The sequence below is a fragment of the Tenrec ecaudatus genome, chromosome 10 (assembly GCF_050624435.1).
Source record: "Tenrec ecaudatus isolate mTenEca1 chromosome 10, mTenEca1.hap1, whole genome shotgun sequence".
Taxonomy (NCBI): Eukaryota; Metazoa; Chordata; class Mammalia; order Afrosoricida; family Tenrecidae; genus Tenrec; species Tenrec ecaudatus.
Genome location: NC_134539.1, coordinates 105,542,194 through 105,566,844, shown reverse-complemented (window position 1 = coordinate 105,566,844; position 24,651 = coordinate 105,542,194). Strand labels below are relative to the sequence as shown.

At 41.9% G+C, this 24,651-nt stretch overlaps 1 protein-coding gene across 1 annotated transcript in view; it reads right to left on the bottom strand.

The window, feature by feature from the left end:
• The window catches only part of RABEP1 (rabaptin, RAB GTPase binding effector protein 1), a 104,256-nt gene that overhangs the window by 14,226 nt on the left and 65,379 nt on the right, over positions 1–24,651 (bottom strand). The window contains exons 7-11 of the mRNA XM_075561136.1: positions 22,862–23,040; positions 20,639–20,770; positions 15,074–15,541; positions 13,415–13,519; positions 10,430–10,546 (exon numbers count right to left, since the gene is read on the bottom strand). Of these exons, the coding sequence (XP_075417251.1) occupies positions 10,430–10,546; positions 13,415–13,519; positions 15,074–15,541; positions 20,639–20,770; positions 22,862–23,040 (1,001 nt within the window). The remainder of the gene's footprint in view (positions 1–10,429; positions 10,547–13,414; positions 13,520–15,073; positions 15,542–20,638; positions 20,771–22,861; positions 23,041–24,651) is intronic.

The window sequence follows — 24,651 nt, the reverse complement described above, 5'->3', positions numbered from 1 at the left end:
ACATTGGGCCTCCATTCAAGTATTCCCTTGATGCAAGAATAGTTTCTTCTATTAAATTGGCATTCTATGGTACTCACCTTCCCGACACAACCGCTGAAGACAAAAGCAGGTGAGTAAGCAAATGTGGTGAAGAAAACTGATGGTGCCCGGCTATCAAAAGATATAGCGTCTGGGGTCTTAAAGGCTTGAAGGTAAACAAGCGGCCATCTAGCTCCGAAGCAACAAAGCCCACATGGAAGAAGCACACCAGCTTGTGCAATCATGAGGTGTCAAAGGGATCAGGTATCAGGCATCATCAGAACAAAAAGTACCATCATTGTGAATGAAGGGGAGTGTGGAGTGGAGATCCAATGCCCATCTGTAGGCAATCTGACATCCCCCCTTACAGAACGGTTGCTGGGAGGCGATGAGCTAGTCAGGGTGCAGTGTAGCAACAATGAAACATACAAATTTCCTCTAGTTCCTAAATGATTCCCCTTCCCTACTATTATGATCCTAATTCTACCTTACACATCTGGCTAGACCAGAGGATGTACACTGGTACTGATAGGAACTGGAAACACAGGGAATCCAGGGCAGATGATCCCCTTAGGACCAGTACTGAGAGTGGCGATACCAGGAGGGTGGAGGGAGGATGGGATGGAAAGGGGGAACGGATTACAAGGATCTACATATAACCTCCTCCCTGGGGGACAGACAACATGAAAATGGTGAAGGGAGATGTCAGACAATGCAAGATATGACACAACAATAATTTATAAATTATCTAGGGTTCATGAGGGAGGGGGGAGCGGGGAGGGAGGGGAAAATGAGGAACTGATGCTAGGGGCTTAAGTGGAGAGCAAATGTTTTGAGAATGATGAGAGCAACAAATGTACAAATGCGCTTTACATAATTGTATGTATGGATTGTGATAAGTCCCCAATAAAATGATTTTTTTAAAAGAAAGAAAACTGGTTGTTCTGAAACAAACCCTTTCTTCTTCCAAATATTTTTAGTGTGCAGAATTGATCATGTTTTATTAGGTCATCCCTTACACATTCATATTTTTAAAAATCATTTTAATAGGGGCTCATACAACTCCTATCACAATCCATGCATAAATCAATTGTGTAAAGCACATTTGTACAATCATTGCCATCATCATTCTCAAAACATCCACTCTCCACCTAAGGCCCTGGCATCAGCTCCTCATTTCTTTCTCCTCTCTCCCCCTCCCCGCTTAATGAACCCTTGATAATTTATAAATTATTATTTTGTCATATCTTACCCTGACCGATGTCTCCCTTCACCCACTTTTCTGTTGTCCGTTCCGCAGGGAGGAGGTCACATGCAGATCCTTGTAATTGGTTCCCTCCCTTTGCAACCCACCCTTCCTTTGCCCTCCCAGTATTGTCACTCACACCACTGGTCCTGAAGGGACCATCCGCCCGGATTCCCTGCACATTCACATTCTTGAAAGACATATGCACATGTGCTGTGTACAGGCTTTGGCCCTTCTGATAACATAAGGCAGTAAGTACTCAAAGTCCCTTGAAGTACTGACTGCCACTTACATGAACAATGGGCATTATATAGATCTCTAAACCAACTCATTTTCTCACAGAGAACTGTACACAACCGAGAGAACTGCCTCAAAGGTTTCCAGGCTTTAGGTTTTAGGGACGCAGACTGCCACATCCTTGGTCTGCACTCGGGGTATCTGGTCTGTTTGCACCACTGAACATTTATGCTAATAGGATTTCTTATATAGGCCTCTAAACGTACTGCTGTAGAGTCAATTCTGACTCACTGGATTTCCAAGACTGTAAACCTTTATGCCGATTGACAGACATCATCTTTCTCATGCAGAGCAGCTGGTGGGTTTAACACCAGCAAGCTCAGCCCTGCATGCTGACAGGGGTCTGGGCACAAAAGAAAGAGGAGGCTTCTACTCACATCGAGCGCTTGAGTCTCGGACACCCACAGGGGCAGCATGAGTCAGAATCAATTGGATGTCCATGAGTTGTGAGTTTGAGACAGAGTTTGAGACAAGAATATTATTTCTGAAAAATGAAAAATAAAAAAATCCAAAAGTTCCCCAGACACAAACAGTAACATAGTGTTTAAGATAAATGAACTATTTCCAATCTAACCACAGTCTCCTGTGACAGTGCACTTACAAGCAACATCATTACATTCTCAATGTCTCTGAATTTGTTTTCATGTTTCTTGAGTAGTTACTTGAAAATTAAGAGCTTGGCACAAGAATTATAAAATAAATTAAAATAATTTTGTTTACACATTTTAAATAAAGACACTGTAATTATGCTTTGACAGAGGGGCTGCAAAATATGAACAAATGTCACGGAGAATTATAAAAGGTGGATAGCACACAAATGATGTCTACTGGGAGAACTGCAGCAGCCAGGCCAGGGACAAGGGCGAGGTGAGCGCAGACTCTGAACAGGAGTGCTTTCCGAGGTTATGTGAGTTCCCGATTAGATGGGGTGTAGAGAGCCCCAGGACACGGTAGCAAAAGTTAGGGTCATAACCCCCCAAGCAAATGATGCAGGAGAGTCAAAGGAGAAGCGGAAGACCCTCACTGAAATGGATTGATACAGTGGAATCAGTCTATTGCAACAACAGACTCAGTCAGACACAGGAAAGTGTGTGAGGCTGGATCCAGACCAGGCAGTGTTTCCTTCTATTGTGCAAAGGTGGTAATGAGTTGGAACTGCCTCAAGGGTACCTAACAACAAACGAAAGGCAAATGCATGAAGCCTAACGCAGATTAGTAGTTACTAAGGGCTAGAAGCAAGGAGAAATAAGAGCTGTAACTTTAAAAAGAACAGACAAGGGAAATAGACAAAGGCTCCTAAAAATAAGTAGTTTGCCTCCAAGGGTCTCAAAGCACCCCATTAGCAATGAGAGCGATGAACATATCAGGAGCACCTGGAGAATTTAAACCAGGGCAGATAGTTCTGAAACATTTCTAATTCATAATTAGACTTTTCCCCTCCTTTCTTAGTTCGTGCTATTCCTCTCTCTACCCTGTAAGTTGAAGTTGGCTTTGTTCACTTCAATATTCCCTTATGGACACGGGAGGTACGGAAGGGAAGACTGAAAAGGAGGGGAGAGGAGACAGAGGGCAGGGACACAAGTCCTGATAAGCATGCTTTCCTAACACAGTAACCAAGGATGCCCACATGCTCTGCTCATCTGCTCGCTCTTGTACCCTTACACACCTGGCTCTCACTAGTCCTGACATCCAGGATGCTGTGTACTCACCTGCCCGACTCATTCCCCAAACTGACAATTCCCCTCGTGCCACGGGAAGCAGAGAGCACACTCCTGTGCCACCTCCACGCTCCGGTCTGCCATCCACCCTACCCACTCATCTACCAAGCAGAAGAGCCGACACTCATGCTCCAGTTCACATGCTAACCCACCACTTAGCCATGCAGGAAGTGACATCATCCACTCCTGGGCCACTGGATCACTGGCAGATTAACCTAAACCCACCAGTGCACCCTCAGTCTCTCCACACAACCACTGAACTGAAAACAGCACTCAAACTGTCAGTCACTGCCCACCAACCAACCCAGAGACAGGTAGTGAGGCCTGTAGTGCTGCCAGACCAGCAACTGGGGTAACACACATGCCTCACACACCCAGATATACCAAAATAAAACAAAAATTCAAGACAAATAGAATAAACATATACTGAGCCAATACACAGGACAATACCTAGTGTTAGAAACAACTCCAAACCTTCCCAACTCACTGCCACTGAGTCAATGCTGACTTGTAGAGATCAGAAACAACACAATACTGAATAATATAAAGAAGCAGGACAAGATGGCTCAAGCAATTGACAAAAATAAGAGGCCAGAAAATATCATGAGGAAGAAATAATAATAGAACTACCTGATAAGGATTTCAAAATACATGTGTGTATGTGTAAGAGATAGAGATCAAAGAAAACACAGAGAAAAGTCAAGAAAAACACAGAACACTTGAATTCAGGAAGATACAAGAATAAAATTGCAAAGCTATTAGACACCTAGAAATCAAGATAATAACAGTAACTTTTAATCTAAAATATTATCAATAATATTTCAGAAATAGGTAAGTCAATGGAAGAATAGAAGAGTACAATTGAAGCAATGGAAGACAGAATCAGTGAAACAGAGGACAAATGTATTGACACTAATCTGGGGACTTAACAGAAAAAAAAGGAGAGCAATTAAGAAAACCTAAGAGTTATGTGGAGCATTACCAAGAGGAATAATTTATGCATAATCGTTATTCTAGAACAGGAGGGGACCAACAAACAAAAAAGCACAGGTAACTTTTGGTATGTTCTCCTGTAGCTTCTCTGCTATCAAGAGGATGGGACTATATTCATCAGAGAAGCTCAATAAACCCCACACAAGAGGTTCCATAAGAAATTTACCAAGGTGTACAACCAAACTCTGCAAAACTAAAGACAGGAAAAGACCCCTGAGAGAAAGCTTGAAAAAAAAAAAAAGAAGTGTTACCTACAAAGGGAAACCAACAAGACTAAGATCTGGCTCCTCAGTGGAAACTGTGCAGGAAAGGCAGCCCAGGGAAGACCTGGAAAAACCCATTAAAGGAAAGGTTGTTAATCAAGAAATAAATAGCCAACAGAACTGTCTCAAGTATGATGGCAAATATACAAAAATGAAGAAAATTTGTAAAAACCAGACCAAGCTTACAAGAAATATTAAAAGGAGTGTTTCAGGCAGAACCAACAGCATCAGAAAACCACCTGATATTAAGACACCGACAGCAGCGGCCAGCTAACAACTCAGATCAAGAATTCTCAAATACGAAGTAAAGCTACAAGACTGAAAAGAGGGAACCGGAGATGTCAATCTGCAAATGATGACAACTATGTAGTAAGAACTCACTGCCACTGAGTCAATTGTGACTCCCCTATAGTGCACAGTGGAACGCCCAGGTGAGTTTCTACGATGGTAACTCCTGAGACAAGTGGTAGAAAGCTTCATCTTTCTCCGATGAAAGCAAAATGGGGGATGGAAGGGAGGGGGTGGGGGAAATGACCTAAATGGTGTAACTAAGGAACTTCCACATGGAGAGGATATCAAGGCAATATAAGAGAAATAAAACACTGCTTTGAACTTCAGGGGGTAAAAGTAAATTTCACAGTAACGACAAAGAAAATTAGCAAACCTACTTATCAAAATAGGAGCCCTGCTAGCCCTGAGTTAACTGCTGGGCTGCTAACCACGAGGCTGACTGTTCAAATCTACCCAACTAGCTACTCCACTAGAGAAAGTTGAGGTTGCCTGCTCCTGTAAAGATGTAATAGTTTGGACCCTGTACGCTGGAATCGACTCGATGGCAGTGGGATGGAGTACTTAACAAAAGAATATGGATGGGGGGGCCTACAAAACATAAAAACTTAAAAGAATATAGGGGGAAAAAAACAAAACATAAAAACTTAGTCAATACAAAATCAAGGGAATGAGAAAAAACCCACAAACAAAAAGAACTCTGCACAGAAAATTATGGGCAATAAAGAAATCTTCAACACTATAAAAAATGTTTAAGACATAGCAAGATGAGAGTCGTAAACTCGTAACGATCAATAATCACACTGAATGTAAATAGCTTCAAATGCACCAGTCAAGAGTTAAGAGTGTGGCACAATGGATTTAAAAAATATCACCCATCAATATATTGCCTGTAAAAGACACACCTTAGACTCAAGGACATAAGTAAATTAAAAATCAAAGGGCAGAAAAAATCAAGCAAAGAGTAGTCAAAACAGGAATGATGATATTAATCTGCAATAAAAGAGATGTTTAAACAAACCTACCCAAAAAACCCCCAAATCAACCATAAAAGAGAAAGGAGGACATTATATAAAGTGATTAAAGAAACAATTCGGCAAGAAGGCATAACCATAATAAATATTTATGCACCCAATATCAACTCCAAAATAAAACAAATTCCAACAACATTGCAAAGAGAAACAGTAGATCTTAAAACACCATTTTTGACGATGGAGAAACAACTAAAAGGAAATTCAACAAAGACAGAGATGATCTAAATAACAAACAAGGGGGGGGAACAAACAACCTGTTAGACATACAGAAAACACTTTCAGCTGCAGTACAAAATATATTGTTTTCTAATATACCTAGATCAGTCTCCAAAACAGGCTATATTTTAGCCCACACAGCTTGCCTTAATATATTCAACAATGAAATAGTATAAAGCATTTTTGCTGATCACAACAGTACTAAATTAGAAATCACTGAATTAAAGTGATTAAAAAAAAGAAATCACTAACACGAAGAACAAGGAGGATATTTCAATATATGGAAACTAAATAGCACCTTAACTAAATACCAATAGATACTTGAAATTTTAATAAAAATCATTCTTAAGTCAAGTGAAAACATTACATACCCCCCCAAAAATTACATACCCCCTTTTCAGTCAAATATTATAGATTAAAAAATAAATACTAACACCCATAGAAAATATGTCCCTAGAACAATCAACTCTATGAGACAACAAGAGCAACTTCTGCCCCCAAATCAAAGATGAGAAGGCAGGAGGGGCAGGGACACTGCATTAATGGAAACAGGGCACCCAGGGAGGAAAAGCAGAGAGAACTGACCCATTGCCGAGATTGTAATCAATGCTATGAAACAATCTGTGTATGAGTTATTGATTGGAAAACTCATTTGTTACGTAAAATTTCTCCTAAAGCATAAAGAAATGTTTAATGAAAAAAGGACACAGGATTGTGAAAGTGTAAGCTACAAGGAAGACATTTGTAACACACAACTAAAAGGTTTCAATAAGTATATAAAGATGACAAAATAACAATCTATAAATTATCAAGGGCTCATGAGGGAGGGGGGAGGGGGGAGGGAGGGGAAAAAAAAGAGGACCTGATGCAAAGGGCTTAAGTGGAGAGCAAATGCTTCGAAAATGATTAGGGCAAAGAATGTACAGATGTGCTTTATACAATTGATGTATGTATATGTATGGATTGTGATAAGAGTTGTATGAGCCCCAAATAAAATGTAAAAATAAATAAAAATTTTAAAAATATTATATAAAGACCTCCTAACAAATTAATAAGGAAAATCAATAAGAATAACTAAAATAGACACTCCAAGAGAAAAATGGCACTAAAACTTGAGCAGGAAAAATATATACAGATACACAGTGATATTCAAATGGCCAATACACATGAGAAAATGCTAAATAACCTCAGAGATCATCAGAGAAATAGAAACTAAGCCGAAATTAAAAATCATTACACATCCCCCCCAACTATCATGATCCGAATTCTACCTTACAAGTCTGGATAGAGCAGAGGCTGTACACTGGTGCATATGGGAGCTGGAGGCACAGGGAATCCAGGGCGGATGATACCTTCAGGACCAGGGGTGTGAGGGGCGATACTGGGAGGGTAGAGGGTGAGTGGGTTGGAAAGGGGGAACCGATTACAAGGATCTACATGTGACCCCTTCCCTGGGGGACGGACAACAGAAAAGGGGGTGAATGGAGACGTTGGACAGGGCAAGATATGACAAAATAATAATTTAATGATCAAGGGCTTGTGGGGTGGGGAGCGGGGAGGGAGGGGAAAAAGAAGAGGACTTGATGCAAAGGGCTTAAGTGGAGAGCAAATGCTTTGAAAATGATGAAGGCAAAGAATGTACAGATGGTGCTTTACACAACTGATGTATGTGTGGATTGTGATAAGAGTTGTATGAGTCCCTAATAAAATGTTTTTTAAAAAATCATTACACACACACACAAATCATTACACACCTGCAAAAATGGCTTTAATTAACATAACCGACAAAGGAAAGTGTGGTTAGGTGGTGGAGCCATAGAAATTCTTCTCTTACATTGCCAAGAGGAGTATAAACTGGTACACTTTGTAACACCACTTGCCGTTATTATCTACCACGGTCAAATACACACAAACGCTTGACTCGGGCATTCCATTTCTAGGTGAATACCCATCAGAAACATGCACATCAAGCTCTGCTCAAAAATGTTCAAGAACTGGAAATAATGCAACGTCCATCAACACCTTGGGGATGAATTGTGATATAGCCATACTGTGACAATGACAATGACTAAACTGAAAAAGAAGGCCCTAAAACAGATGGCGGATGGACTTGACTCCAGCACGGGTAAGAAGGACTGTGAGCGTGGTGCAGGCCCGGGCTGTGTTTCCTCCTGAGGTGCACGGGACACTCGGTGCTTGCTGTGAACACCATCACGGAATCTCACAAACAATGGCGCGTGGAGACATAAAAGAAGACCACTGAGAGACTGGGACTTAGGTGACTTGAGGGGAGCAGACAATAATGGAGAAAGAAAGGGCAGTTTCTTTGGGACTGGCTAATGTTCTATTAATTGATCTCAGTGGCGGTTACCAGGTGTTTATGTATGTTTGCCTTTTTTCAATGTACAGCACCTTTAAAAAGCCAAACGAAAACACTATCTCTGCACCACACCACACCAAACCTTTTTTTTTAAATTATTTTTATTTATTTATTTTTTATTTTAACAATTCACACCAAACCATTTTACTGGGAGTTAACACAGATACAACTGTCTTTCTTGTCAGCAAGTTTCTTGCAGTAGCAAACCTAACTAGTGAAAATAAAAGGGGAAAGAAGATCCAGAACAGCCTGACATTCATTGACCAGTTAATTTAAAAGCAAATCTGCAAAACAGATACCAGAGAATGAGACTCAAGAGATCCGTTTAGTTGGGTTCAGGTATCAGGCAGCAAAGAACAAAAAATCATATCCCCAAAGCCCATCTGTAGGCAACTGGACATCCCCTTACTGAAAGGTCACGGGGAGGAGACAAGCCAGTCAGGGTGCAGTGAAGCAATGAGGAAACATACAACTTTCCTCTATTTTTTTTAATCATTTTATTGAGGGCTCATACAACTCTTATCACAACCCATACATACATCAATAGTATAAAGCACATTTGTACATTCGTTACCCTCATCATTCTCCAAACATTCACTCTCCACTTAAGCCCCTGGCATCAGTTCCTCATTCCCCACCTCCTTCCCTGCTCCCCCCTCCCTCATGAACCCTTGATAATTTATAAATTACTATTTTGTCATATCTTACACTGTCCTACGTCTCCCTTCACCCACCTCTCTGCTGTCCGTCCCCCAGAGAGGTCACATGTAGATCCTTGTAATTGGATCCCCCTTTCTACCCCACCCTCCCTCCACCCTCCTGGTGTCACCACTTTCACCACTGGTTCTGAGGGATCATCCGTCCTAGATTCCCTGTGTTTCCAGTGCCTATCTGTACCAGTATACACCCCTGGTCTAGCCAGATTTGTAAGGTAGAATTGGGATCATGATAGTGGGTGGGGAGGAAGCATTTAGGAACTAGAGGAAAGTTGTATGTTTCATCTTTGCTACCCTGCACCCTGACTGGCTCGTCTCCTCCCACGACCCTTCTGTAAGAGGATGCCCAATTGCCTACACATCGGGTTTGGGTTCCCATTCAACACTCCCCCTCATTCACAATGAAATGATTTTTTGTTCTTTGATGCCCAATACCTGATCCCTTAGATGCCTTGTGATCACACAGGTTGCTGTGCTTCTTCCATGTGGGCTCTTTTGCTTCAGAGCTAGATGGCCGCTTGTTTACCTTCAAGTCTTTTAAGACCCCAGACACTGTATCTTTGGATAGCCAGGAACCATAAGCTTTCTTCACCACATTTGCTTATTTTCCTCTAGTTCTTAAATGCTTCTCCCCACCTCTCACTATCATAATCCCATTTCTACCTTACAAATCTGGCTTCAACAAAGGATGTACACTGGTGCAGATAGGAACTGGAAACACAGGGAATGCAGAACAGATGATCCCCTCAGGACTAGTGGTGAGAGTTGTAATACTGGGAGGGTGGGGTAGACAGGGGGAACCGATCACAAGAATCTACATATAATCCCTCCCTGGGGTATGGACAACAGACAAGTGGGTTAAGGGAGATGTTGGACAGTGTAAGACATGACAAAACAATAATAATTTATAAATTATCAAGGGTTCTTAAGGGAGGGAGGGGGAAATGAGGAGCTGATACCAAGGACTCAAGTAGAAAGCAAATGTTTTGAGAATGATGATGGCAACAAATGTACAAATCTGCTTGACACAATGTATGGGTGTATGGGCTGTGATGTGATAAGAGTTGTATGAGCCAAAAAAAAAAAAAAAAGAGTTGTATGAGCCCCCAATAAAGTGATTTTAAAAAAAAAAAGATCTGTTTAGCTGAGGAAAAACAAAATAGCCAAATCTTCAGGACAAGAAAAAACATCAGTACACTCTGGAATGTCTGAACAGGGCAGCCACTCATCACAAGTCACATCCTGAAGATGCTCACTTACCTGGTGACTGGAATCCTCAGTGCTCTGCTTTATGAAGTCTTCCAGCTCCTGCTTCTCTTTCAGGGTCTTCTCTAACTGGTCATTAGCTTGTCTGAGCATCACCTGTAGTTTCTTCACCTAATGTAATTTTTAAAAATCAGTAAAAAGGAAGAACCATTATTCTTTTCTGAGTTTGAAATTATTACAAATGCCAGAATTTAAAAATATTCAATCTTGTTTTTCTACTAAATATCACAGATCTGTACATTCATAAAGAAATGAGATGAATGGCCTCATGTGCCAACTGCATTGTGCTTTACAGTTAACTACATTTTAACACAGGCTCTCCTCTGAAAATACATGATTCTCCTCCTGGGTTCTCTAAGTTAGGGCACTGGCCTCCAATAAAAAAATCTACCTTAACACACTAAACATAAGCCCTTACCTAAAAAGCCTCCCAAGTCATCAGGGTAAAATCTATACCCCTTCATTCATTATCCCTTCCTCAATGACTATACCATGGTCTTTTGTTTGCAGCTTCCTCTTCCACCATCTTTAAAAGCTTTTTACTGTGAATTAGGTGAAAGCTTATAGAACAAATCAGGTTTTTAGTTCAACAATCCATACACATTATGTTTCACGTCATTAAAATTGTAATCCCATAAGTGGATAACACCACTTGTCACTTCCTCCCCTCTTCCTTATTTCTTAACCCTTTTTACCTCCTACACTTTGAGCAAATGCTGTTTGTTTGTTTTTTAAAAGCTGTCTTTTTGTCTCAAATGGTTAATTAGTCCAGGGAGTCATACATGCTGTTGTTCCCCCTAAACCAAACCAAACTCACTACCCTCAAGCCAAGTCTGACTCCTAGCAGCCCTGTAAGACGAGGCAGCCCTGTCCCTGCAGCTTCCTGAGCCGACTCTTTATGAGGGAAGAAAGCCTCATATATTTCCCATTCCTCTCTAAAGACTTATTATATGGCTGAAAACCGAGCGACAGGGTGAGTTCAGCTTCAGACTTGAAGGATGACAAGGGCCAAAGTCTCAGTTATTCAACTAGTCTCTATCTGACCAGTAAGCCTGGTCTTTTTGATGATTCTTAACTTTGTTCCATATCCCTCCCACTAGTTTTCTGAAGTGATCCCTTTCAGAGCAGTTAGTAGTAGTCAAGCACTATCGTGTCCTACTGGTCTTCGTGTCACGGGCCTAAGGTTTACGTGATCCATCAGCCTGCGGGAGCAATAGTTGTATCTTAGATGGCTGCAGCTGTGGTAGTTACATAATCTCATGTCAACTTGAGGCTATTACGAGCAAAATGGCGGAGTCTAGCCTGTCTATCATATCAGGTCACAGCCTGATGTCTCCTTGTGGGTGTGGCTTTCTCATAAGGAGGGTCCTAGAAACACTCACTGCAGCCCGCCCCTCCACCTCTATCTGTTTGGCCTTCCTGATGTTGAGTCACTCCGAGAGCCACCGCTATTGGATCCACAAGACTTTGCATGCACCAGCCTGTGAACTTCCTGCATTCTGCATCACTGTGTGTGGCTGTGTTGAGTCTGAAAGGGCTTATGGAATAGTAACAGACTTATGGGCTTGATCTGTATGGACTGTACTGGACTGGGATAATTTCTTAATATACAATTAGTCCTTGATATAAAGCTCTTTCTTATACATATGGAGTGTCCCCGGATTTCTCTGGTCAACCCAGCCTTCCATTGTTGTACACAAGCGTGCGCGCGCTCGCACGCACACATACACAGCAGCCTTGTGTAATACTCCTACTTCCTAGAACTCAGCATGCTCTGCCATAACTCTGATCTTCTAAACACCTCTATTCTGCTTTAGAGATTACTAATTAATTCTTAATCCAGTCTCTAAAACAAACCTAGTGTTGCCTTCCCTGCCCCTAGAGATAAGTTACATGTCTCTCCTCGGTGCTCCTCTAGAGCCAGGTGAGAATCTGTACACTACATTGAATTGATGGACAGCTGCCAGCACTGGAAGCTCCTTATGAACAATGCTGTGTCCTCCTTGCGTCTGACTCCCGAGGGCCTGAGAAACGCCAAGCGCAGAGCTCGGAGGGTCAGTGAATGCCTACTGAAATGGCTCTGGGATCTATTTCCATGCCCTGTTACCAGAGGCCAATTGTATTAGCCTCACAAACAATTTAAGAAGTGTACCTTGCTATGAAAAAAGCATATTATGTGAAGGAAATCAATGCCAACGAGGCATGAAAATATTAAACTATCATCTTCTTCTGCACAGCTGTCTTTTGAAGACTAAGAACAATTAACTTCCTGACAGCTATAGAATTATTTTCAAATGTTAAGAGAAAAAGACATACACACTATTTTCCTCATATATTTTCAAAAGCCTGCTCTCCTAAAAATCTGTCTTATTTTTAAATGTTTCCGAGGAACTCATTATTAGACACAGTATCTAGACAGGAACTCGTGATTGTCAATGTCAGCATACCAATGCTTTCAAAGCTTAAATCCACAACCCTGTAAATAAACCTTAATCAACTCAACAAATTTATGGTAAGTAGGTAATTAAGCAATAAAGATGTTAAGAACGGATTAATGTGACATTTAATTAAGCTTCTATTCCATTAGAAACTGTAAGGCACCTCTCATCTCCCCAGCTCCCTATTAGAAAGCATCTTCTATGTGCACACATTCATGGAAATATCTGTCAGTGTTAGGCTTGAGTAGGAGGGGCAGAAGTGGGAGGGGAGATGTGCCAGGTCTCAATGTTCAAAAAGTGTTCTCTGAAAATACTCAAATAAGAGCCAAGTTGACCTGTATGTTGTTGGGCAAAAGCAGATATTCTAGTGAGTTCAGAAATGTAGTGGCATTGCAGATATCAGATTACTTAACGATTTAACAAGAAGGATTTGCTTCATAAAGCAAATGGGGAGCGGAGAGCAAGTTACATCTGTGCTTCTATACCAAATGAAAACTACAACAGCACCGATTTGAAACTGTAAAAAAAAAAAAAAACTCACCTGGTCTCTCGTTTCCGACTCCTGAATCTGAATTCCCTGTAACTGTTTCTCATAATTAGAACACATATCGCAGCGTCTCCCAAGTTTGTTCCCAGCATTGTGTACCTAAAAGGCACCCAAACCCTCTTGTCAGGCAGAGTGAAACACTTCCACACACTACACTTGATGCACACACAGTAGGACGGGGACTGCCCAAGCTCCTCAAGGACTTACGGCAAGAAGCTACAATACAAGGTCAGAGCCTACGAAGTCATAATCGCCAACCTAAATACGACACGGGACAGCACAGGACCAAACTTTAATCACCAAGAGGCTAGGAGCCACAAAGCATCTCACTTTTGAGAAAAGCACAAAGCAAGCAAAAGTTAGTCCATGTTAACCCCATGGCACTCACCATTTAAATCGGTGCTGCTCAGCCAAAGGAGAAACCACAGTGCCAAGTCACCATGTCTCCAGCTCCAGTTTCTAAATAGGTATGAAACCTTTTTTTTTAAAAGGTATGAAACTTAAGAGTAACACTTTCTCTTATACGTATATACTCTAGTATAAGCCATTTCCCAGTACATTTTTAATGCCATTTTTGTGGTAAAATTAAGTGCCTCTGCTGATATTTGGGTTGGCTTATACACGGTATGTTTTACATGAGATCAAAAACTGTTCTTTTGGGCTTAATAAACGATTCCACTTACTGATGAAACAGCTTCTTCAAAGAACAGTGACCCTGAGTAAAGGGCAGCACAGAGGTCAGAAGAAGCTGGACTGTAACCCAGAGTGCCCCTAAGTCAACGGGGAAACCTGAGCAGCTCAGGTGACCTTCTGAGCCCACTTCCTCCTCTGTGAAACGGGAACAATCACGCCCTGACTACCACGTTATTACCAGGACGCTCCAAGACGTGAGGACTGTCTACGGGCTTTGTAAACTAAGTGCAGTGTAAATACTTTTTCAGTTTTCATTTATGAATGATAACTTGGGAATTCTTAACTACTTATGAGGAGAAAACTCAATATTTAAATGGCCTCTTCTCTCCCATATTTTACACTCTTAAGTTCACTCTCGGCACCAACTGCAGACAAGCATCGTCACTTTAGACCCAGAAAGAATCGGGCAGAATGTGAGTCTGGGAACACTTTGCAATTACAGAAACACGCAAAGCAACTAAATTCAGGCAATTCAAACGAGCTCCCCTACTTAGACAGATCTGCTTCGGCTTGAGAGGTAAAAACCTTTAGGTCAGCGGTTCTCAACCTGTGGGTTGCGACCCCTTTGAGGGTTGAATGACCTTTTCACAGGAGTGGCCCGATTCATAATGGGAGCAAAATTACAGTTATGAAGGAGCAACAAAAACAGTTTTATGGTTGGGGGTCACCACAACGTGAGGTACTGTATGAAAGGGCCACGGCATGAGGAAGGTTGAGAACCACTACTGTAGGCGGAGATGGTCTCACTTGAATCAGTTAGCTAGGTGGTTCCCTTCTCCGTCACAATCACAAGGATTGGCAAAAGCTGACTATGATGAGGGTGGGGTGGCGGAGGTTAACATGGACTTGCTGGCAGCGTGCACACGCACTGACTCCAGGACTCTGGCTACTGAAAGCTCCCAGAGCAACGCAGTTTCCCTCAGAGTAAGCAAGAGGCAAAAAGTCAGAAGGATGACCAACCTCTTTCTGTAGGAGATTCCATTCCGTCTCGCTGACCAAGCGGTAGCCACTGGGGGACATGTAAGCACTTTCCATACCCTGGGTGACACTGGAGAGGAGGGACGCTGTCTCTTCTTGTTCCGGTGTCATCGCCTTGATCGCTCTTTCCTGATCTTTGGTTAGCATAAACCCACTTGGCATTTGCAGAGACCCGAGGGAGGCAGTATCAAAGTTCTCAGACACAGAATCCGCCCCTACCAGTGGTCCGAAATCCGATTCTTCTAGGTTCCCGGCAGATTTTGCTTTGTAGTTATAGCCTAAAGCTTTGGATTGCAATGAGCCCGAGGTTCCCAAGCTGTCTGTAGACTGTGCTCTCCTGAGTCCATCTTTAAACATGTCATTGTCGGGTTTACTGAACGGGTCTCCAGCTGGCAACAGTAAGTCTGCATCCAAGGAATGGACTGAACCATGAGTACTATCTAAGTGCTCCTGAAATGTGAACAAATAAACAGCTCCAAATCAGACAATCCTCTGTATTTCTAAACAGACAAAGAATCATGTGGTGTGTGCATTTTGCCTCAGATTAGCCGTGATGATCACTGCACACTCCCTTTATATACTCATCAAGTAAACAGTCACTGAGTGTCTCACATGTTCTGGGCACCAAACCGGACACTCAACATACAACTGTGAGCAAGACACGATCTCTGCTGCCGAGATGCTTAGTTTCGTGGAAAGGAGAAACATGGAAACAGCGGGCTCTTACAATTTAGCATGCAGTGAAAAGATAAGCCAGTGGAGGGAAACCCAGGGCACGCTCAGTGAGTCAGAGGACTTAGGGATTTCTCCTGAAATTCAGGGCTGGACGGGTTAAATATGAAGGTGCCTGCTCTACATCCACAAACAGATGTCTACCAGATAGAAGATTTGGGAGTAACCATCAGACGATGGCTATTAACAGCACAGCAGTGAATCAGAACGTCTAGGATGAATCTGTAGAATGAGAAGAAGGCCGGGGGAGAACCACAAGCAGCGCCGACACGGTGGAGGAAGAATGGAGAAGCAGTGCGGGCAGCACAGGGAAACGAAGGGTTTCCAGCCAAGTGTCATCAACATGTTCAATGCAATACTAAATAAAAGAAGCCAGACCCAAAAAGGTCGTACATTGCATGTGTGCATCTACATGAAATGTCCAGAGCAGGTTAATCCAGAGAGGCAGGAAGCAGATCAGTCCTTGGTGAGGACTGAAGTAGTAATCCTGGTGGCGCTGTCAGGTAAGCATTAGACTTCTAACAGCAAGGTCAGAGGTTCAAACCCACAAGCCACTCTGGGGAGGAGAGAAGGCCCTCTGCTCCCATAATGCTGTAAAGCCTCCGGGACCCTACAGAGGGTCTCTCTGAACTGGAATGGACTCGGCGGCAGTGGTTTTGAGAACTGGGAGCTAAAGAGAAAGGAAAGTGAGGAACGGCTATTTAATGGTTATGAGATATTTGAAGGGGATAAAAATGTTGCTAAGTAAAAGGAAGCTTTACAAAACTGATGAGAAAATTACATTATTTCTAAATCTCGTTTTCCATGAACTTTTTGAAGCCCCTTAGTAGTAGAGGTGTCGGTTGCACCAACCGCGTTGTGAAAAAGAAAAGAGGAGTAAATGAACATCTCAGTGCTGTCCCATGGTACAGCTGCACAGTGAACTGGAAACACAGTCAGAAAACAGGGACAACATAGCAGGGTTTCCTTGCAACTAATCTTATTAATATGTAAAGGCCTATTCTGTAAGATACAGTCCTTTTCTTTTTGTTATTAATTGTCCTTCCTCTAATCAGTCAGAGAGGCCTGGAACACAGACGAATATTTTTTAAATAGCCTCACTTGGCCTAACACAGAGACAGCAACTTTGAAGCTAATTCCTCCATTATTTATGTCTTTTGAAAAAAGTTAACTTATCTGTGACATTCACATGAGTGCGGAACATAAATTGAACATGTACTGAGATAGTTATAGCAAAGCCCCAAGTTTAAGATAAAGAAGACTACGCCCAAATAAATGTCTTAATAACACTAGAACCAGCACCCATTCCATCAATTTACACAGGGAGCGCTGTCACATATAATGCTGCCCAGGGCAGGAAGGGGGTGGGGGAAGCAGAGCTGTGAGGGACACTTTTTTAACTGCCATATTGGTAATAGTACAGGGAACAAATGCTTCCAGCGAAGTGTAAATGTTTACAAAGATGAGTCAGCAAAATGCTCAAATGCCTTTAGAATATTTATGCCCTTGAACTGAATAGTTCTTTTGGCAACAATGCATATTAAGGAAATTATTAGATATACCCATAATGATTTTTGTACAAGGAAGAAGTATATACACACCTACCTATTGACTAGTTCATAATCTAATCTCTTTTGCAGCTGCAGTTCTGTAATGACAGCGTACAGTAATGGAAACCATCGACTACCTGACTCGTGTGCATGAACAACATATGAGGGTACCTACCCCCCAAAGGGGAAACGTTTCACTGGGCAGAGCTTTCACTGTCAGCATTTTTCCTGCGAGGTGAGCATCGAGCTCCTCGCTCTGAGTGAGCGCACCCAGTGGTGTCACCTAGGAAGGTTTTCTCTGGTCATGTGAAAGCAGTTTTGCTAGAATCTTATTTTTTTTGTGCTGGCCGATTTAAGAGAACATTGTGTGCCTGTGGGATTTTTTTACTGCTTAGGAAAACTGCTGCAGACTCTTCTGAACAAAGCTTACATGGACAGCACGATGGGAAAACTCAAGTAGTACAAGTGGTTTCTCATTTCAAAAGAGGCGAAATGTCAATTAATGACAAGCCTTGTCCTTGATGTCTGTCAACTTCCCAAATGGACAAAAATTTTGACTCATAGTGCATGCGGAGTTCATTCCACCAAGTTAGATTGTTAAGCTTTCTATTTAAAGGTCCTGAAAAGATTGCAGAACAGTGTGCAACCAAAAAAAGGCCTCATTTGTGGCACAAAGGGGACTGATTTTGCCACCATAACAATGTGCCTGCTCATGAAGCCATATCAGTGAGCCAGTTTTTGGCAAAAAAACCAGCATGCCTCTCTGGGCCCACGCACCTCACTCACCTGACCTCACCAAGCGCAACTTCTCTTAGTTTCCGCAACTGAAGGACACGAAAGGACAGCAGTTTGATGACATAGAACAGGTGAGGGACAAATGAGGGCGGTGCTGTCAGCCGTCCAAACAGATGAGTTTGAAAAATGTTTCCCAAGAATGAATCACATATTTGACAAATGTATTAAGTGTAATAGAGAGTACTTTGAAGGTTATTTTATAAATAAAAAAATTAAATAAACAGCTTTTGGGGAAAAAAATTCCCATTTTATTTTTTGGTACCCCCTCGTATATATGGCAGTAACGAACACTGAGGTGGTAAGGCAAGAGTTTTGCTAGCAGTAATGGTTAAATCTATGTGCCAGCTTGGCTGGGCCACAATTCTTCATGGTTTGGCAGATAAGAGATGATGTAGTTTAGTAGTTATGCTATAATATAATTTGGCAGTTATGTAATGATCTTTCAATTTCCACATAATGCTGATTTTCACCTAACAACCTGATCTTTGGAACCTAACCCTGTTTAACAGCATTATGACATTATTTATAATAGTGAAAAGTTTTATAGTAAAAACATATAATAAAATGACACATTTATAATTTGGGGTGAGAGGGAAATATTTAACAACATGCCCAAACATTAAGTATAGATTTAAATAGCATGGGGGGAAAGGTACAAATTATATGTACAGTTACAATCTAAATTGTTTAAAGTGTGCAAATAGAAACACATATATATTATCTTTAAGTTAGAAAATTAGGAAAGAAAAGATACATTATTGAAATATTAATGGTGGTTATTTCTGGGTAATATAATATACTAGTAATGAGATAAACATATTCGAAGCATCAGATTAAGGAAAATATGAGGTCCTTCCAGGTTTAAAATGATTCAGCAATACGTCAGACTAAGGCCCCAAGTCATTCATTATCAACTTTGAAGCAGAAGTCCTATATAACTCGTGATCCTCAAACACCTAACAGCTTACACTCGACATTTAAACTATAAACCAGACTATATTAAAGAGGAAAAGATAGCTTAAATGTCAGGAAATGTTATGCACAATATATCCTATAGATCTGTTAAGACAGAATAAAAATACTTCATTGTAAATCACAACAAACCTTCCTTTCCCATTTGACTTTTCAAACCTTCTTGGCTGCATGACTACATGATGCAAAAACCACATATTTGGCTGTACTTAAAACTGAGACATTCTCTCTCCTAGGAGCACAACTTTGGAAACTATTGGCTGAATCAAGACAAGTTCCCCAGTGTTTGTTCCAAAGAATGTAGAAAAACAACTACATCATACTTTTCAAGGTCTCACAGGATTAACCAACACCAAAAAAACCCCCACGGAAATGAAAAGCTAACAGGATTATTCCTAACTAAGAATAAGTCTGCGAACTACACAGAAACATGATATCTTTGAAAGTCAAGAAAAGCCCTTTATCCAATGTACGTGGAACTGGCTCACCTGGCCGGGAAAGGAAGGTGGGGGTTGGGGGGGGGGGGTAAGCACGAAATTCTAAACAGCATGGACAGTAAGAACAAGAGGCTTCAAAAGTTCATGGAGAATGGAATTAAAACATAATGAGATGCCAGTATGCATGAGCCTCAAAGAATGAGTAGAATTTCAACACTCAGATAGGCAGGAAGAGGTAAGTATTCAGGATAAAACAAAACAAACAAACAGTCCCCCAAACCCAAAGGAAGCTTACGCTGATGGCTCTGGCTAGAAGCAGAGTCCATATTAAGAAGGAGCGCTCCAGTGTGAGGGGGCAGCATGTGTCCGTGTTACGTAGGCAGTGGAGGTCAGTGGTGGATTTCAGGGAAGGAGTGGCCCGACTGCAGCTGCACTTAAGAAAGGTGACTTTGGCAGTAATGTTAAGGCAGCAATGAAGCAGAGCTGCTGAAGACAGGAAGCGTGGTGGGGAGGCCTGCCACAAGGCGAGTACAGCTGATGGGGTCCTTGGAACAGCGCCTACACTCCCCACTCCCTGCTCTCACCCGCTCCTGCCCCAGGTCTCTACTCTGTCTACTTGATCCGATCCCATCTCCATCGCAATTCGTTACACTTCACACACGATTCTCGAGGCTGAAGATCGAATACTGGCTCAACACTCATGCCATGTGCTATAGAGAGTTAAGTGTTCCAACACTGAAGATAACTGCTTTTAAAACAAAATGCTCAAAATATGAACATTTATTCTTCATATCAAATAAGGGCTTTACAGGAATTATTTAACAATATTTTCTAATCAATACTGGCACTCCTGCAAAAATATCGGTCTCAGAGGCAGACAGTGAACGCTCACAACGTTTCAAATAGTGATACATACGCCTTAAACGCAAGAAGTGAAAATAAACACTGTTTTACCTACTCTGAAAATAGCAGCTGTATGCTGCCATAGGAAGAATGCACTCGATTGGAGGGTAAGGACGCTAAACACTCCTGTATACGCTGACTTATCAGCTGAACCATACCTCTTCATTTGATAGCTGGACTGAAGATTCTTCCTGAGTTAAAGCACACACCACTGGTATTTTAGCTTCTTCCTCACCATCTGCTTGTTTATGGTCCTTTCTCTTATTAAGTCTTTGTTGTTCATCTTCTTCCTAAAAAGTTACGAAACAAATGATTATTACCCAGGTAATCTGAACTAAGGAGCCATAAAGCAACTCAAAACAAGAAAGAGAAGAGCGCTCTACGAAAGCCTGCGCACTTACACTCACTTGTTTGCAATCACACCTGAGGCTCTCTGGTCACAACACAGTATTTCAAAACCCTGGGCACAAAGATGAACCTGGGACACAGATGACATCAGGAAGCAGCTTTTAAGAAAAGTACACTACCTGAAAGTAAGACAGAACCAAAGAAGGCAAAACCCTATCTCTTCAAATGATCCCAAGAAAGGAACAATTACAGGAAACAGTCCCTCTGATTAAGGCAGAAAAGAGAAAAAAGTTACTGTTACCACATACCCATTAGAAACATGTGAAAATGTATGTGAAATACAAAAGGAATGGCTGAAGCTGATGTAATAATTCCCTCAACAAAAATAACTAAGGTGTCTCGACAGCCTAGTGGGGAGGGGAAACACACAATTCCAACACTATGCATGCTTGTACCAGGGTCTATCTTGAAAGGGGGGAGAGACAATGACTGGCGTCATCTGAGGAAGCTAAGACAGAGAGTCCAATGAGCTGGGCTGGATCTTGCAAGTTTGCCAGTTGTGTTGGAGAGGAGACGGGCGAGAAGAGTTGCAGGCAGAGGCGGCTGTACAAAGGAATGGAGCATGGGACGAGCAGGCGGTCAGGGGACTACTGAGTAGCCTGTCTGGGACCCAAAGGCGGGCCAGGCAAGGGAGAGAAGGGAGGCACATGGGAGAGGGGCTGGTAGAACCAGACAGATTCGCTAGTACCTCTGCTAGTACCTCTCTCAACCGGTTTCCTAATCTGTGAAATATACTATACTCCCGACTCATATGGAGAATTTTCTTTCTTTATTTCTTTTTCAGAATTTCTGGAAAAAAAGTCAACACAATGCTTGGACATAATAAGAGTTAAACAAATGTTAAATGACCATCTTAGAAGTTTAAACTGTCTTACTGTCTTATTGGGTAGTAGTAGGGGTGTGTTCAGATCTGTACCTTAAGAATTTAATTCCTTAGGTTGATTGTGTTCACACACGAGGTGAATGAGTCCAAATTAAATGGCATACAGAAATTGAAAAAGTGAAATCTAATTTAAGTATCTAAGGCAACTTAAAGTACTTCTTACAAAACCTAGGAAAACAGCAAGCAGTTCTAGGTAACTTCTCCTAGGGAATTAAGTATTTGCATGTATACATATATAGGTATGACTAGGAAATAAACTGCAACACTGTTTCAAGTAACACCCCACCACCACCCCTAAAAATAAAAAGGAAATCAATGAGATGGCTACTACCAGGAGAAAGACTGTCAAGTATATTTATCCATGGTTCTAAATGAGATGTATAATGTGAATACAGAACTAAGACAATGTTTGGGGGAGGAAGGAACAGACTACTCATAGTATGATAAACTTGTATGAAAGACAGAAGCTAAAACACACCCACAGACACACACACGGTCTGGAAGTCAACCTATCAACTGGGTAAAAAACGCATACTCCAGAGAAGGGGACGTATGGTATGGAAGATGTCATGGATTTTCATTTAGCTGTGCCTAATGCATTTTTTAAAAACATGAGGATGTTACTTATATATCAAATATGCAACTAAAAATTAATTCCAAAAGTAGGACTAGGAGAGAAGGCGGCCTTGGCATACAGAACTCTGAATGCCTGCCATTTCACTTCACTCAGCCTTTCTGTCTCCATCTGGTCACCTTCTGCAGAGGCTTTCAGACGAGGCCACAAATAACTGGGCCTCGATTGACACAACTCAGGAACTCTAGGAGAATGAGGGAGCCCTGGAGAGAACAATTTTCTCAGAAATAGGCACTGAGGCGTCCTACAGTCTCTGAAGAAAATAATTTCTAAATCAGTGGTATTCCCCAAACAAGAAAACTGAAGAACAAAATTCCTTAGAGGCAGGTACTGTGTTTTTCAAAATGGCAGAAATCACCATGTTCAGCTTAAGTCCATCTTGATACGGTCATGCATGGTTGGGGCTGTGGGAGCACGATTAATGAAGCAAGCAAGTCCTATAAAACTGCTATTCACCTGGTCTTTCTTCTTCAGTTCTTCAACTTGTCGGAGCTGTTCTGAAGTTAGCACAATCTCCATTCGCTGCATGTCCCTCATCAGCAAACGCTGAGATTCCAAAAACTGGTCATTGGCCTTCTGCCACGTGTGTTTTAACTGGTTGTGTTGTTGTCGCTCTTGCTCCAAGAGGTGGCAAACTGTTTAGGAATCCCCCCCAATCAAAAACACTGAATTTTAATGGTAGGCAATTTCTTTAACATAGGGCTACTAGACCAGGTGTGGCCAGTGGTCCAATCTGTCTGGAAGTCTGCCTGACTGGCACCAAGGGGCAACTTGTAGACTAAAGCAAAGTCTCCCAGAGTGTGCTCCTAGGGACACGTGGAAAAAAGATTTCTGTGCTCTGCCAGTTGTACTGACCCTGGGTTAACGAAACGTCAACCACCTCTAGGGCGGGACTTTGAGCTCGGTTTGCATTATGCCCATGCTCTCTTAGGGGTAGAAACGGGACAGACAATACATTATTTCTCAAAGTTATTTAACAGCAACAACAAAAACCACCACTCCTAAACAGCAGAACTCACGCAGCCAGTTTTCTACGTGACGTACTGCTCTACAGACCACAGCTATAGTAGCCATTCATAATCACCTTTAATACAGGCTGATAAATGTTGCCCAGGAATCATTGAGTTGATTTAGTTGTAAATCAAAGAAATCTTAGCCAATGTCTGTATTGAGGATATCAATCAGCTCAATCACATTTTACTGAAAAAATAAGTCGCTTCGTCTGTTCAGTCATCTACCCGGCCCCCTAAGGCAGACACCTGAGAGACAAGTTCTACTCCTGACATTTCCGCACCCAACACAGCCGACGGTCACAGAGGTTTAGCAATCCGACTGACTTTGCACAACGACATACCCATCTGCTGGTCATACCCTGCCTCAGGTCAGCCCTTAAAACTTAGACAACTATGACCGTCATTCTTTTGTTGTTGTTTTTCCTGCAATCAGACTTTTCCTCTCTATTCTATCAGCTGTCACACTGAACTTTTGAAAATGTTAAAATAATCTTATTACTTGCCAACATTATGTCCTTCGGAGAAGCCAGACACAAGTTCTATGATCTCAATTATATGAAATGTCCATAACAGGCAAGTCCACAGAGACAGAAAATAGATTAGTGGTTGCCAAGGGTTCTGGGAAGGAGAGACTAGGGCGGGATTGCTAAGGAGTAGAGTTTCAGGAATTAGATAGTGGTGATAGGGTGCAACTTCATAAACATACTAAAACCCACTGGACTGTTCCCTTTACAAAGGTCAACTTTATGGCATGTAAATGGCATCTCATTAAAGCTACTGCTTAAGTAAACCAATAAACGAAAGCTTTCAGACAATCCTTACTGCCCTCAAGGTAGGAAATCCCTAGCTAGAGGTCTCCATGATCTGGCCCACACTTACCTCACCTACACACATTTTGGCCTACAGCCTTTTGCTTCTTCTTCTACTTCCTACTTCTTCATGCCACCTACAGAAGGCCCTGAATGCCACACTCATCTTTGACTACCTGGCAAATACTTAGCAATTTTTCAAAACTCCACTTACAAACAACTTCTTTTGAGACTTATTTGCTCCTATGACAAAGGATCACCCATTCCTCATCTTTGGCACTACTGTCTCCTAGGCTACTTCCAACGGTGACACCGTCCTTGGTAAGTGCACGAACTCAGTTGCATACCTAATTCCCCCCATTTGAGCTGTACCCTATACCGTGACTCCATTGTTACCAGTCTCCTTTCACTGAAAGACAATTTC